At 44.9% G+C, this 13,429-nt stretch overlaps 1 protein-coding gene across 3 annotated transcripts in view; it reads right to left on the bottom strand.

The window, feature by feature from the left end:
• Positions 1–344: 344 nt before the first annotated feature.
• The window catches only part of LOC147678631 (uncharacterized), a 53,556-nt gene continuing 40,471 nt past the window's right edge, over positions 345–13,429 (bottom strand). The window contains exons 8-11 of one of the 3 annotated variants that reach the window (XR_015302482.1): positions 6,443–6,621; positions 3,467–3,587; positions 1,960–2,884; positions 345–1,760 (exon numbers count right to left, since the gene is read on the bottom strand). Coding sequence is in view for 1 of the 3 variants with exons in the window: in XM_086946081.1 (XP_086802207.1) it covers positions 2,753–2,884; positions 3,467–3,587; positions 6,443–6,621 (432 nt within the window). In the remaining 2 variants the exon portion in view is untranslated. Of the gene's footprint in view, positions 2,885–3,466; positions 3,588–6,442; positions 6,622–13,429 lie in introns of all 3 variants that reach the window. The other 2 variants (XR_015302481.1, XM_086946081.1) reach the window with 2 other exon arrangements.

Here is a 13,429-nt window from a genome sequence, read left to right on the forward strand (position 1 = left end):
TTATTTGTAAAGAGTCAGGATCTAGAACAGACTTGGCTCACACGATAGAAAACTAAAAAATGCAACAAAATAAAACAATCCACATCACATGGGGTAGTCATTCCTCATGACTCAAATGATTCCATCTTCCCAATGGGTGGCCATCTCTTACAAGGTAGAGAGTTCTCCTTGCACCTCCAGGGAGACACCTTTAATCGTAGCTAGAACGGTTAATTTAATAGCAAATATTTGGGAGCGTGCAGCATGCAGCCAGCACCAACTGCATTGTGGAGATGTGTTGAAAAGTAGAGAAAGCATTGCTTCAAACACACAACACAAAAATCTCACCAAAAACAAAAAACAGATTTCTGTGTTTACAATTTAATTCACTCAAATTATCACAGCGAATTTCTTTTCCAGTTCCGCTGACAAAATGGTATGGCCAGTTATGGATGGTAAATGGCACAGTGATGGGCATTAAAAGCTAACCAAATTGTGCTTCATAATCTGAAATCTCAGAGTAGGGACGGAGTCCACATGAGAGTAATAAAAAAATAATAATAAAATCAGGCCCAGAACTCTATTTTCCATTTCCCTAAATGATTTACTGAACCATTATTAGTAACAGCACTTGCCCGCATAACTCTGAAGCCATGAAACAGGAGGCTTCCAATCATGCAATGCACATAAAATGAAACGTTCATGCACATGCCAACAGTCTTCTAGGAAGGAGTGACCCCTGTGGCTCAAAAACAGAATTTGTATGGCATTAAACTTGTAGCTGCACAATCCAGGGCATTTTTGGCAAATGGCTTGAAACCGGACTCCGACAGGAACTTAAAAGCCAACACTGCAACAATAACCCTTTGCTTACTCTGAGGGGCAGCTCACAAAAGCTGCAATGACACTCTTTTAACAAGGGTGGGGCACCATATTTAACACCTCCTCCCAGCATATGCGAATAGCCACCTATCTCCCACCCAAAGACGAGACTCCTGCAACTCTAGGGAAGATGTTGGCCCACTTGATTTCATGCAGGAATGTCAAACACAAGTGCGAAGATAGCACCAAGAGAGCCGAAGATCTGCCTGATTTTCAGAATATCCAGAACAGAAAATTCAATACGAGTCTAACTAGAACTCGTAATCATAGTTAGTACTGGTCTTGATGATCTAGCATGGATATGGCTCTTCCTGAACACACAGTCATCTGTCCTAGGAGAACCTAGACCCCTGGGCAGCTTGATAAGGAATATTTATTTGCCCTGATGTCATATTGCTCATGAGACAATGGAACTTCCTAGTCAGTGGCCGTACAGTCCATGGAAGGAAGAGGGCCCTCAGAAGCAGATCCAACAGTCAACTGCAGACACATCAATACAGAGTAAAGAAAGCTAGCGAACGTCTGCCGGGACAAGCATTCAGAATGCAAGGCTTCGGTACTTGTTGTCATCTCAGCAACCTTTGGATGACACCAATATTGAGAACTCAATGTTTTCCCTTAGCACTGAAGGCGCTGAGCTGAGCTCCACCACAGCACCCAGAGTGCACTTCACAGAAGTAGGGAGAAGCACTGGATAAAAAACCCCAATGCACTCTTCACAACAGTAGAAAGAAGCTGAAGCTAAGAACCTCAGAGTGCAAATTATGCAAATCATCAGTAGTGAGAATATCGGACTCAGTACTGCAGAGAGTACCAAGATTCAGTCCAACATGCCAGAGTGCATATCACCGAGATTCTGCCCAGCACTCCAGTGCACATCACCGAGATTCTGCCCAGCACTCCAGTGCACATCACCAAGAATCTGCCCAGCACTCCAGTGCACATCACCAAGAATCTGCCGGGCACTCCAGTGCACATCACCAAGATTCTGCCGGGCACTCCAGTGCACATCACCAAGATTCTGCCGGGCACTCCAGTGCACATCACCAAGATTCTGTCGGGCACTCCAGTGCACATCACCAAGATTCTGTCGGGCACTCCAGTGCACATCACCAAGATTCTGTCGGGCACTCCAGTGCACATCACCAAGATTCTGTCGGGCACTCCAGTGCACATCACCAAGATTCTGTCGGGCACTCCAGTGCACATCACCAAGATTCTGTCGGGCACTCCAGTGCACATCACCAAGATTCTGTCCAGCACTCCAGAGTGCATATTGCAGCACCAGTGAGAACCACCAGCTCAACTGCCTTAGGGAGGAAAGAATGTCTAGGTACATGGCTGTTATGTGTGTCGAAGGGACTGACAATTGTTTGTGTTGCTGTAGATGGCTTATGCTTCACGGAGCTAGCTGGAGGGAAGACAGGAGTCCAGGGCGACTGACATAAAACCAAAAACTCAGCAGTTCAAGATGCAGCTAGTGCTTAGTATAGTCTGACATCAGACCAGTCTCGGCCACTACACACTAGGAAGGTCCAGGCTCCATATTTTGTGCAGCAACACAATATTTCCACCTGCAGCAGGAGGCATGCACAACGGTACATTGTTTCAGTAAAAGAGAGGTTGGCATCACCTGCAGCATTCACACTGGTAATGTGGGAGGCACTACAGGACATGAAGCTACAGCTCCGCAGTCTGGCAGTCATGACAAACCATGGAGTTCAGGCTTAGAGGTCCCTGCTAGAGACGGAGTTGCTGTTTTCACAAACTTTGGCCTTAAGGCTCAGTAGTCCTTAGTGCAAAGTTTCGGATAAGACCGGTGGGTGCGTTCAAGCAGATCAGTGCACCATCCTGACCGAAGGCAACTTGGACAAATGTTGGCATCCATATTTTAGCAATCCGTAGTGATCTTGGAAGATAGCTCCTGGATCCGCCGGGCACTGCAGCTCTTGCAGAGAATGTGGCCATCAAGCGGGTAGCAGCCCCTGCCCTCTCCTTCAGAGGAGAGCAGGAGACCACACTCCTAAAAAAAAAAAAAAAAAAAAAAAAAAAGAATGCAAGTCAGATGATGGGGAAGAGAGGAAGGCGATGGGGAAGAGAGGAAGGCGATGGGGAAGAGAGGAAGGCCATGGGGAAGAGAGGAAGGCCATGGGGAAGAGAGGAAGGCCATGGGGAAGAGAGGAAGGCCATGGGGAAGAGAGGAAGGCCATGGGGAAGAGAGGAAGGCCATGGGGAAGAGAGGGAAGAGAGGAAGGCCATGGGGAAGAGAGGAAGGCCATGGGGAAGAGAGGAAGGCCATGGGGAAGAGAGGAAGGCCATGGGGAAGAGAGGAAGGCCATGGGGAAGAGAGGAAGGCCATGGGGAAGAGAGGAAGGCCATGGGGAAGAACGAGAGGCCATGCTCCTCCGACAGAAAGCAAGTCAGGGGAAGGCATAAGTGGGAGCTCAGGGAGGACAGCAAGAGACCACACTATGGAGAAAAGAAACATACCAGAGTCAGATGACGGAGAGCAAGGTGACTGGAAGCAGTTAGATCAAAGTAATGAGGTGCCGATGACATTTTTGGGAAGGGAGGAGAGATTAGAAATCCATTTTTAACTTCTTACCTCACACTTGTAGCAGTTAATGTGAAAACTTCGATCCAGAGCAACAATTCGCACTGTCTCCTCCTGCCCCGGCTCAGGCATTATGGCATTTCCACAAACAGAACAACGTGGTGCAAATTTACTGTGGAGAGAACACAGAAGTTAATCAGGTTAAAAGAATTGTTTTTTACTTGTAATCCTACATTGCCATCATAGCATAAGAATGAATGAGCAAGTGAAGTTTTTATGAAGTGCACAAATACCCAAACGTTGCCTTAGTGCTAAAAATATATCATGGAGAGAAAAAAAACAAGGAGAAGAATATGACAAAGGTCTAGGGGAACAGATGAGCTTTTAGTTTCCTTCTAAACTCCAGGAGATGATTTAATTCTGGAGAAACAAAGGTGGGTCGTTACAAAGTTTGGGACTCAGATATGAGAAGAAACCACCAATTCTGGACCTACGAATCTTGAGAACGATAATTCCCTCAGAAGAGGATCGTAAGCAACAGGCAGAGGTGTAGATCTTTTAATTTACAACACATACACTGAACCATTGCCATAAAATGCGGTCTCACAAAAGCTGAGGGCCGTAAAGACGACGTATCTTTGTACTGGAAACCAGTGGAGCTCAATCAGTAGAGGAGAATTAGGCAGATGACAAACAGGCAAGGAAATGAAGCCATGATGCTGCATTCTGCACCATCTGTAGTTATCTAATCAGACAGGTCAAAATAAGGATTATGCTACTTACCCAGTAAGCATCTGTTCTTGGCACAGAGCTGTAGATTCACATGCTTTGCATGCTCCTGCCATCTAGTGTTGGGTCCGGACATTAGCAAGTTTTTTTTCTTCGAAGAAGTCTTTCCCAGTCACGAGGTAAGGCGACTCCTCATTTCGGTGATAGTGTTAGACTGTTTTCCAGCAAAAGGGTGGTTGAGAATGGAGTAATTGAGTTTAGTACAGCTGTCTGTGAGTTCGCTCTCCTACAAGGATTAGAAACTACCAGAGAGTCTAAAGGGAGCCGTTCTTTAATAAAAACAGGATAAGAGGGTGATGGTTTGCATTTCTAAACAACCCTGGGTATTAAAATACGGGCTCGAAGAGGGTCCTTAAAAATCTCACCTGCATGTCTCATCATGCCTTTTAACATAGGGAGACTCGGACTAGTCCTATGTGAAGTCCCTAGTGTCTCAAATAAAAAGCTGTCATCTAAATCCTCTTAGTGCCGTATGCTGCTGCCCTGGAAATAAGCTCTGAGGTGATTGTTTTGCAGGGTACAGATCTGGATCATTATCCATGGGTGGATCAATATTGTAATCATTCCATGGATAAGTTGGCAAAGGAACATTGTCATTATCATCATCATCTCCTAAATCAGGCTGTGTATGAGGAGACACCTGAGGCGTTATGTGTAGTGGATCGGAGTCTGGCAGTTGTGGTATAGGGTAAGATGGTGGAGAGGATCGCAAAGTAGGATGGATAAAACTTGTAGCCATGGCCTTCTTCTTAAGAGGGATATCCGGTGGCCTCTGAAATTATTTTCCTTTTGGAAGGAGTTTTTAGCTAAAATGTGTCCAGTATCTGGATTCTGTTTCGGATCTAATCTGTTCTTCATAACATAAAAGATCGGTTTCGGGGGATCTGGAAGATCTTTTCTTGATTGCGGTGCCGAAGGTTTTGGTGTCGAACCGGACTTGTCCATTTTGTCCTTCGAAGTGGAAGATTTCGTCTCCGAACCAGACTTGTCTTTTGGAGTGGAATGTTTCGGACCTGAAGACGATCTGTCTTGACTCGATTCGGAAGGCTTGACTGTTTGTTTTGGTGTCGGACCCGAGGGTAGGGCGTCAGAAACATCATCTAGGTGCCGACCAAGGCCCGAAGGCAGAGGTGGTGCCGAAGCCTTATGTTTAGTGGAAGATAGTTTATGGGGTAGCACTCACGAGCACCTGTTCTGCTGGAATTTCTTCAGACTCAAATTCGATCTTTGGGTTGGAATCTGATTCTGCGACCGAGAAGGCCGCCTCTTCTTTCGCAGCTGTCGCTTCGTGTTCGGATTCTTCTGCAAAAGATATCCGGAGTATGTGGAGTTGTTTGGCGCTGCATTTCACATTGTCGAGCCCGATGATCCCGAAGAGTCTTTTTCGATTGGAACAACCGCATGGCCTCGCAATCTTTTTCTTTGTGCTCAGGTGAGAGGCACAAGTTGAAGTCTTGGCGTAGAGTTGATCCCCATGCGCACTATCCCCAAATGGAGGAGTCACCTTACCTTGTGACTGGGAAAGACGACTTCTTAGAAAAACAACTTGCAAACATCCAGACAGCACTAATTGGCAGGAGTATGCAAAGCATGTGCATCTACAGCACACATGCCTCAAACACAGAGTTCCCATATTTGAGGTGAGATAGAACAAATGCCTGGATAGGTCTTTACACAATCAAAGGAGAAAAAATTTAATTTTTACAGTGAAGAATTTAACAAACAAACTTATAGATCTGTGGTGCAAAAAGATCGTGCAGAGTAAAAAAAACACTCCACTGCTCTTAATCGTGAGACACCGGGCAAATCTGGGCAAACAGTACTACTGGGCAATTTCCTTTAAATTCATAAACACTTCTAGGTTTTTTCATTTCTATTGTATATTTTATACACTTTACCTAAGTTCTCTTACAAATAAGCTTATGGGTGAGAGATGATTAATGGAGTGGCAGTAAGGCAGTTTCATTTGGTATACATAAGTACCACAGAAGTGTGGAGTCTCATTAGGGAAGTGTACATCAGCATATATTGTAACACAGCTACTTACTCCAGTCAAATTCAAGAGCTCAGGAGTTCACAGACTGGCAGAGCTCTATCAGGCACATTTAAAACCAGATCCCTACTGGTGAATGTCTGCAGCCACTTCTAAAGACATTGCACCAGGAATGGCTTGTGTTCAATTACAGTCCTCCATTTATCTGCAGATTTGCAACTAGGCAGAAGGCGATAATGACTCACCGATGAAAGTCATCAATGCAGTGGATCTGGCTGGTGGCATCCACAGTGAAAGGTACTCCGTCTAGACAACGCCTGCAAACCACACAGATGAAGCATTGCGGGTGATAAGCTTGGCCCATGGCTCGCAGGATCCGGTCTAGGATGGGCTTGCCACACATAGAGCATTTCTCCAGCGTCACCTGTGAAGCCATAAATCAACAACTAATCTGTGGATGGCAGACATTCCTGGAAACATGTCAAATGAAGACTTGTCATTTCTGTAAAGCGGGCACTGCTAATGTTGTCATAAGAGGTGAAATCAAGGCGATGCTACAAGGAAAAGGGAAGGTGGATACACGTGGCCCACAGCTCACTCGGAAATAACTAGAAGTGGAATGACCAATAAAACCCATCAGGAATACTCATTAGACAACCTCTTAGTCACGAGGAGTGGACACCAATAATGTCAGTCCCAGCATGCCACATGGGAAAGCTAGAGTTGCTTAAGCAGAATAAAGGAAAATGCTACTTACCAGTATGCATCTGTTCTTGGCATGTACGGCTGCAGAACCCCACACTTTTGCATTATATCACCATCTGGTGGTGGGCCCGGATTTATTTTATCTATTTATTTTTTAAACTTATATGGCGCAAACAGCTACCCAAGAAGGGTTTCCCGGCGCCTAAGAACACAGCATCATGAATGGAATAATATAGCAGGGGTCGTTTAAGGTTACTGATTGAACAACCAGGTCTTTATCTCTTTACGGAACTGTTGTCTTGGAAGAGTCTTTGTCTGTTGGGCGACTCCTCCTTTAGACCGTAGTGCGCATGGGCATCGACTCCATCCTCAGATTGTTTTCGCCATTTGGGCAAATGATGGAGTTGTATCATTACAGATAAGGATGACCATGTATTGTGTATCTAAATAAGATAATACTGGAACAGATATAGGTAGCCGGGGAGGTGGGTGAGCATGTGTGGTTCTGCAGCCCTACATACCAAGAACTGATGCATACTGGTAAGCAGCATTTTCCGTTCGAGGCATATGGGTTGCAGACCGCACACTTTTGCATAGATTTCACAGCAGTTTCTCCCTTAGCGGCAGTCACCCACATCTGTTGCAGTAGTTTGAAATAATGTCTTTAGTACAGCCTGGCCCACACTTGCTTGTTGCTTTGCCTGCACATCTACACAATAGTGTTTTGTAAAGGTGTGTGTAGTAGACCATGTAGCTGCTTTACAGATATCACCTAATGGTATGTTCCCTAAGAATGCCATAGATGCTCCTATCTTACGGGTAGAATGAGCCCTAGGAGGAATGTTTAAAGTGCGTTTTGCTTTTTGGTAACAAATTTGAATACACTTAACAATCCACCTAGCAATACCTGATTTTGAAATCGGATTGCCCTTATGTGGAGGTGAAAAGGACACAAAAAGTTGTTTAGTTTTACAAAAAGGTTTTGTCCTATCTATGTAGTATAGAACTGCTCTTTTGACGTCTAGTGTGTGAAGAGCTCTTTCTGAAACCGTTTGCGGTTGTGGAAAAAATACTGGCAACTCAAAAGATTGATTGAGATGGAACGGTGAAATGACCTTTGGCAGAAACTTTGGATTTGTTTTGAGAACCAATTTGATGAAGTTGTATAAATGGTTCTTGAATTGTTAATGCCTGTATCTCACTCACTCTTCGTAGTGATGTAACTGCTACTAAAAAGGCAACTTTACATGTAAGAAACTGTAACTCACATTTATGCAATGGTTCAAATGGTGGACCCATAAGTCTTGTGAGAACAACATTAAAATTCCATACTGGAGAAGGTGGTATTCTAGGTGGAATTATTCGTTTAAGTCCTTCCATAAACGCTTTGATTGCAGGTACTCTAAACAGTGACAAATGTTGTCTGTTTTGGAGATATGCCACGATAGCTGTTAGACGCAGTCTAATTGAAGAGTATGCTAAATTAGATCATTGCAGATGTGATAGATAGCATATGAAGTTTTGTATTGAAACATCTAAGGGGTTCACATTGTTGTTTGTACAATATACAGCAAATCTTTTCCATTTTGCTGCATAACATGCTCTAGTGGTAGGACGTCTTGCCTCTTTAATGACATCCATGCATTTAGTAGGTAAATTTAGATATCCAAACTCTAGGACCTCAGGAGCCAAATCGCTAGATTGAGCTGCATTGGGTCTGGATGCATAATCTCTCCATGCTTCTGTGTTAGTAGATGTGGGGAGAGTTTTAGTTTGTGGTGTGGTACTACAGAGAGCTGCAGTAACTTTTTGTTCCATGGTTGTCTCACCCACGTTGGTGCTATTAGAATCAATGTTAGAGAATGTGGTCTTAATTTGCGTACCACTAATGGAATTAGTGGGAGAGGTGGAAAAGCGTACGCAAATTTGTTTGACCAGTTCATCCACACCGCATTGCCTTTGGATAATGGGTGTGGGTACCTGGCGGCGAAGCTTAGGCATTTGGAGTTGTTTTGTGTGGCAAACAGATCTATCTCTGATTGTCCCCACATTTGAAAGAATGGTTGCAGAACTTGAGGATGAAGCTCCCACTCGTGTATATGTTGTCTCTGACGACTTAACAGATCTGCCAATTGATTGTGAACTCCTGGTAGATGCTCTAACAGGAAAATGTTTTGAGGAATGGCCCATCTCCAAATGCTCTGCGCCAGCTGGAGAGCTGTAGGGAGTGTGTTCCTCCTTGCTTCTGAATGTAATACATTGCTGTCATATTGTCCGTCCAGACTAATACAGCCTTGTTAGATATGTGATGTAGAAACGATTTTAGAGCTTGAAAGATTGCTAGTAACTCCTTAATGTTGAGTACTCTTTGTTTCATTGTCCATATTCCTTGAACTGTGTGATTTTGTAAGTGTGCTCCCCATCCAGTGAGAGATGAGTCTGTGGTCAGTATTATTTGTGGAACTGGCTCTATAAACGGCCGGCCCTTGGAAAGGTTTTTGTTGTTCCACCATTGCAGATAGCGATGCGTCCGGTCGTCTACCACCACCAGATCTGTTATGTTTTGTTGAGCCTGATGCCACTGACCTGCCAAGCATTCTTGTGTGGGGCGCATTTGTAGTCTTGCGTATGGCACTATAAAAATGCAAGATGCTATCATTCTTATTAGCTGCATGAACACTCGAGCTTGTAGTGTGCTTGGAATTTTTGTATAAGATTCTGCATAGCTTGTATTCTTATTATGTTGGGGTACGCTACTGCCTTGGAGGCATCTATTGTGGCCCCTAGATATTGCTGAGATAGGGACTGTGACTTGCTTTGATTTACTGTAAACCCCAGTTTGTGCAACAGGCAGACTGTTTTATGAGTCTGCTGTTCACATTGGTTGTATGACTTGGATTTTATTAGCCAGTCGTCTAGATATGGGAATACATGAATGTTGTCCCTTCTTATGTGTGCTGCTACTACCGCTAGACACTTTGAAAATACTCGAGGTGCTGTTGTCACTCCGAAGGGGAGCACCATGAATTGGTAGTGCTGACCTTCTAACACGAATCTTAGGTACTTTCTGTGAGACTGATGAATGGGAATGTGGAAGTAGGCGTCCTTGAGGTCTAATGTAGCAAGGAAGTCCCCTTTTTCTAGTAACGGTAAAACTTGTTGTAATGTAACCGTATGAAAATTGTCTGAATGTATGTACTGGTTTAGGGGTCTTAGATCCAGAATTGGTCTGAGAGACCCATCCTTTTTGGGTATGAGAAAATAAAGGGAGTAAACCCCTGTGTTTTGGTGTTCCCTTGGTACTAGTTCTATCGCATTCTTTTGCAGTAGTGATTGTACCTCTTGCTTTAGTAATAAGAGGTGCTCTTGTGACATAGGACATTGTCTGGGTGGTATTGTTGGAGGAGTGGAAGTGAGCTCCAGGCAATAACCTGACTGAATTATTTGTCTCACCCACCTGTCTGTTGTGATGGAGTTCCAGACAGGTAGGAACTGTTGTAATCTTCCCACGACCGGAGTGGAATGGTCTGGGGGATGGAAGGGAAGTCACTGTTTGGGAGTAGATGCGTTGCGATTGTTGTTGCCTCTGCCCTTATTATTATTTCCTCTATACCCTCCTCTATACTATCCCTTACTGGGTGAGGTTTGGTTGGTTTGTTTGTAAGTAGAGGAGGTATTGTCAGCTTCGAAGCCTTTTGATGCACCCCTATAGGAGGAGCGACGAAAGGAAGGTCTATGTGCTTGTGTTTGTAAAGCGCCCATTGATTTCGCAGTATCCGTGTCTTTTTTCATTTTTTCCAACGCACTGTCTACATTTGGACCGAAAAGATGCTGTTGGTCAAATGGCTGGTTTAGTATACTGGCTTGTACCTCTGGTTTGAATCCTGAGATTCTTAGCCATGCATGCCTACGCAACAGAACTCCTGTGTTTACCGCTCTAGATGCTGTATCTGCAGTGTCTAGTGCACATCTTATGGAGGTATTAGTTATAACCTTGCCCTCTTGTATTAAATCAGCAGCTCTAGTCATATATTGTTCTGGTAGGTGCTGCATGAGAGACTCTAACTCATCATAATGAGCTCCGTCATATCTTGCTAACAGAGCTTGAGTGTTAGCAATCCTCCATATGTTGGCAGCTTGTGATAGTGTGCGCTTCCCGGAGGCATCTAGAAGCTTTGATTCTTTGTCAGGAGGTGGAACATCCTCTGTTGACTGCGAATTGGCTCTCTTTCTCGCATTGAACACTACCAACGAATCTAGTGGCAACTGTCCCTTAATGTATGCAGGATCAGAGGGAGCCGCTTTATATTTCTTTTCCAGTCTGGAGTTAATTACCCTGGCCCTGACTGGATCTTTAAATATTTCTGGTGCGTGTCTTACCACTCCATTTAGTATTGGCAGTATGGTAGTGGTTCTATGAGATCAGTGTATCCATAAGAAAATCCTCTTCTACTGGATCTGTATGCAGGTCTACTCCATGGAAAGTAGCTGCTCCATGGATGAGTTGTGTGAACCCAATGGTGTCATCTGGTGGAGATGGCCTTGACGGGTATGCCTCGTCTTCTGGTAGATCTGGTGCATTGTAATCTTCCCATGGGTCGCCTGATGACCTAGCCATATTATCTGGGTCATCACTGTCCTCTATTTGTTGATAACTGTGTTGAGAGTATGTATCCCCATAATCCTCCTCCTGTGGAACTATACTATGTGTACTAGCTGGTGACTGTGCAGGAGAAATATCTAGTATTTCTACTTGTGGTGAGGGAGGTCTTGTGGGTAGTCTGAATATGCTTCTTTGGAGGAACAGGAGATGGTTTAGGACAGTCTATTTTCTTCTTTTCAGGCACAGTATATATTTGTCCTGTTTGTGGATGAATTTTTAGAGTGTTTTGCCTTACATCAGGCTGAAAAAGCTCCTCCACTGGTAAATCTTCCATCGGCGTCGATTTTTGAAGTTTGGAGCCATCAGGTTTATTTTTATAATGTCTATTATCTTTGGAACAGGTCTTGCTTTTGATTCAGAAGATTTATCTTGCTTTTTGCTTGGATTTACGCTTTTTGGATCCAAAGCTTTGGCTGCCAAGTGTTTAGACTCGTCTGTTCTTGGTGCCGAAATGTGTTTCGTTATGGAAACAGTTTTCGGGTCCGATTTTTTAGGTACTGACGTAGTTCTTGTTTCGGTAATCTTTGGAACATCTTTCCGTGCCGAACTTGGTTTCGGAACTTCCTTCGGTGCCAAACTTGGTTTTGGTTTCAGTTCGGTAACCCTCAGTGTCGAAGGGTGTCTTGGTGCCGGTGCTGACTTCAGCTTAAGCACTTTTTGTTTGTCGGGACCGACGGTCTGAGACGAGCCAGAGTCGACCTGAGGCTTTTTAACAGTTTTCGCTGCCGAGCCAGAAGGCAGGGCATCGGAAGTTTTTAATTGGTGTGCACCCGTACCCGAGGGTGGGGGTGGAACCGAAGCCTGTCCCGGAATAGGGGGGGGAGGGGGTGAACAGGGTCGACGCTCTTACTCACGACCTGTTGACCATCTGGAAGCAGATCGTCATCTTCGGATTGATCCTCCTCTCCAGAAGCTAACTCTCCTGCCTCGGAAGCGACGTCTTCTTGCTGTTCTTCGACGTCTACCTCGATTGGCGCCTCGTCTACGATGAGGTCTGGTGTCGACGACTAGGACTGCTCCATAGCTCTTCGAGCTCGACGGACCCAGATTGTGTTCTTGGACCGGAACAAAGAACAGGCCTCACAGTCTCTACTCTCGTGCTCTGGGGACAAGCACAAGTTGCAAACCTCATGAAGGTCAGTGTGGGGAAACTTGTGTCCACACTGAGGGCACTTCTTGAACGGTGTTCTTTCCATGAGCCAAATGCCAATGAGGCAGTTGGGCCCGACGAGCGCTGGAATGGAGAAGTGGGTCCTCTCTTCGACGCAGGCAACCGGAATCAGAATCGAAGACGATGTTGATGTTGTAGATTGATTTATGGTTTCGAAAAGAGATCGGTAACGGGACCGAACGATAAACACATCCGAGCCCGATGGCAGAAAAAAATGATCCGAGGATAGAGTCGATGCCCATGCGCACCACGGTCTAAGGGAGGAGTCACCCAACAGACAAAGACTCTTCCAAGACAACAACAAAGTGTTATCATCCAGGCCCACCACCAGAAGGTGATCTAATGCAAAAGTGTGTGGTCTGCAGCCCATATGCCTCAAACGCATAGTTTAGGGGGCTTGTGTAAAACAGAGAAGGTATAGAGTGGAAACAGGTGAAAAAGTTCATGCAGATCTAGTTTAGTTTTCTTTTTATCATCCAAGGCTTTACAAACAAAGGAGGGAGGATACAATGCTCTGTGCGCAAGTAGGTCAAGACCCTATCCTGCTCAGAAGGCAGATCAAGATCCCTTCCCTCCTCATGGCTGAAAGTGGGGACCAAAAAATGGGGTCCTACCATGGTCATGTCAGAAGTAGCTCCACTTTCTGGTTAAGGGGCAGAAGGCAGTGATCCCATGGTCATGGGTCAGGACAGT

This window comes from Lissotriton vulgaris, chromosome 12 (genome assembly GCF_964263255.1).
Source record: "Lissotriton vulgaris chromosome 12, aLisVul1.2, whole genome shotgun sequence".
NCBI lineage: Eukaryota > Metazoa > Chordata > Amphibia > Caudata > Salamandridae > Lissotriton > Lissotriton vulgaris.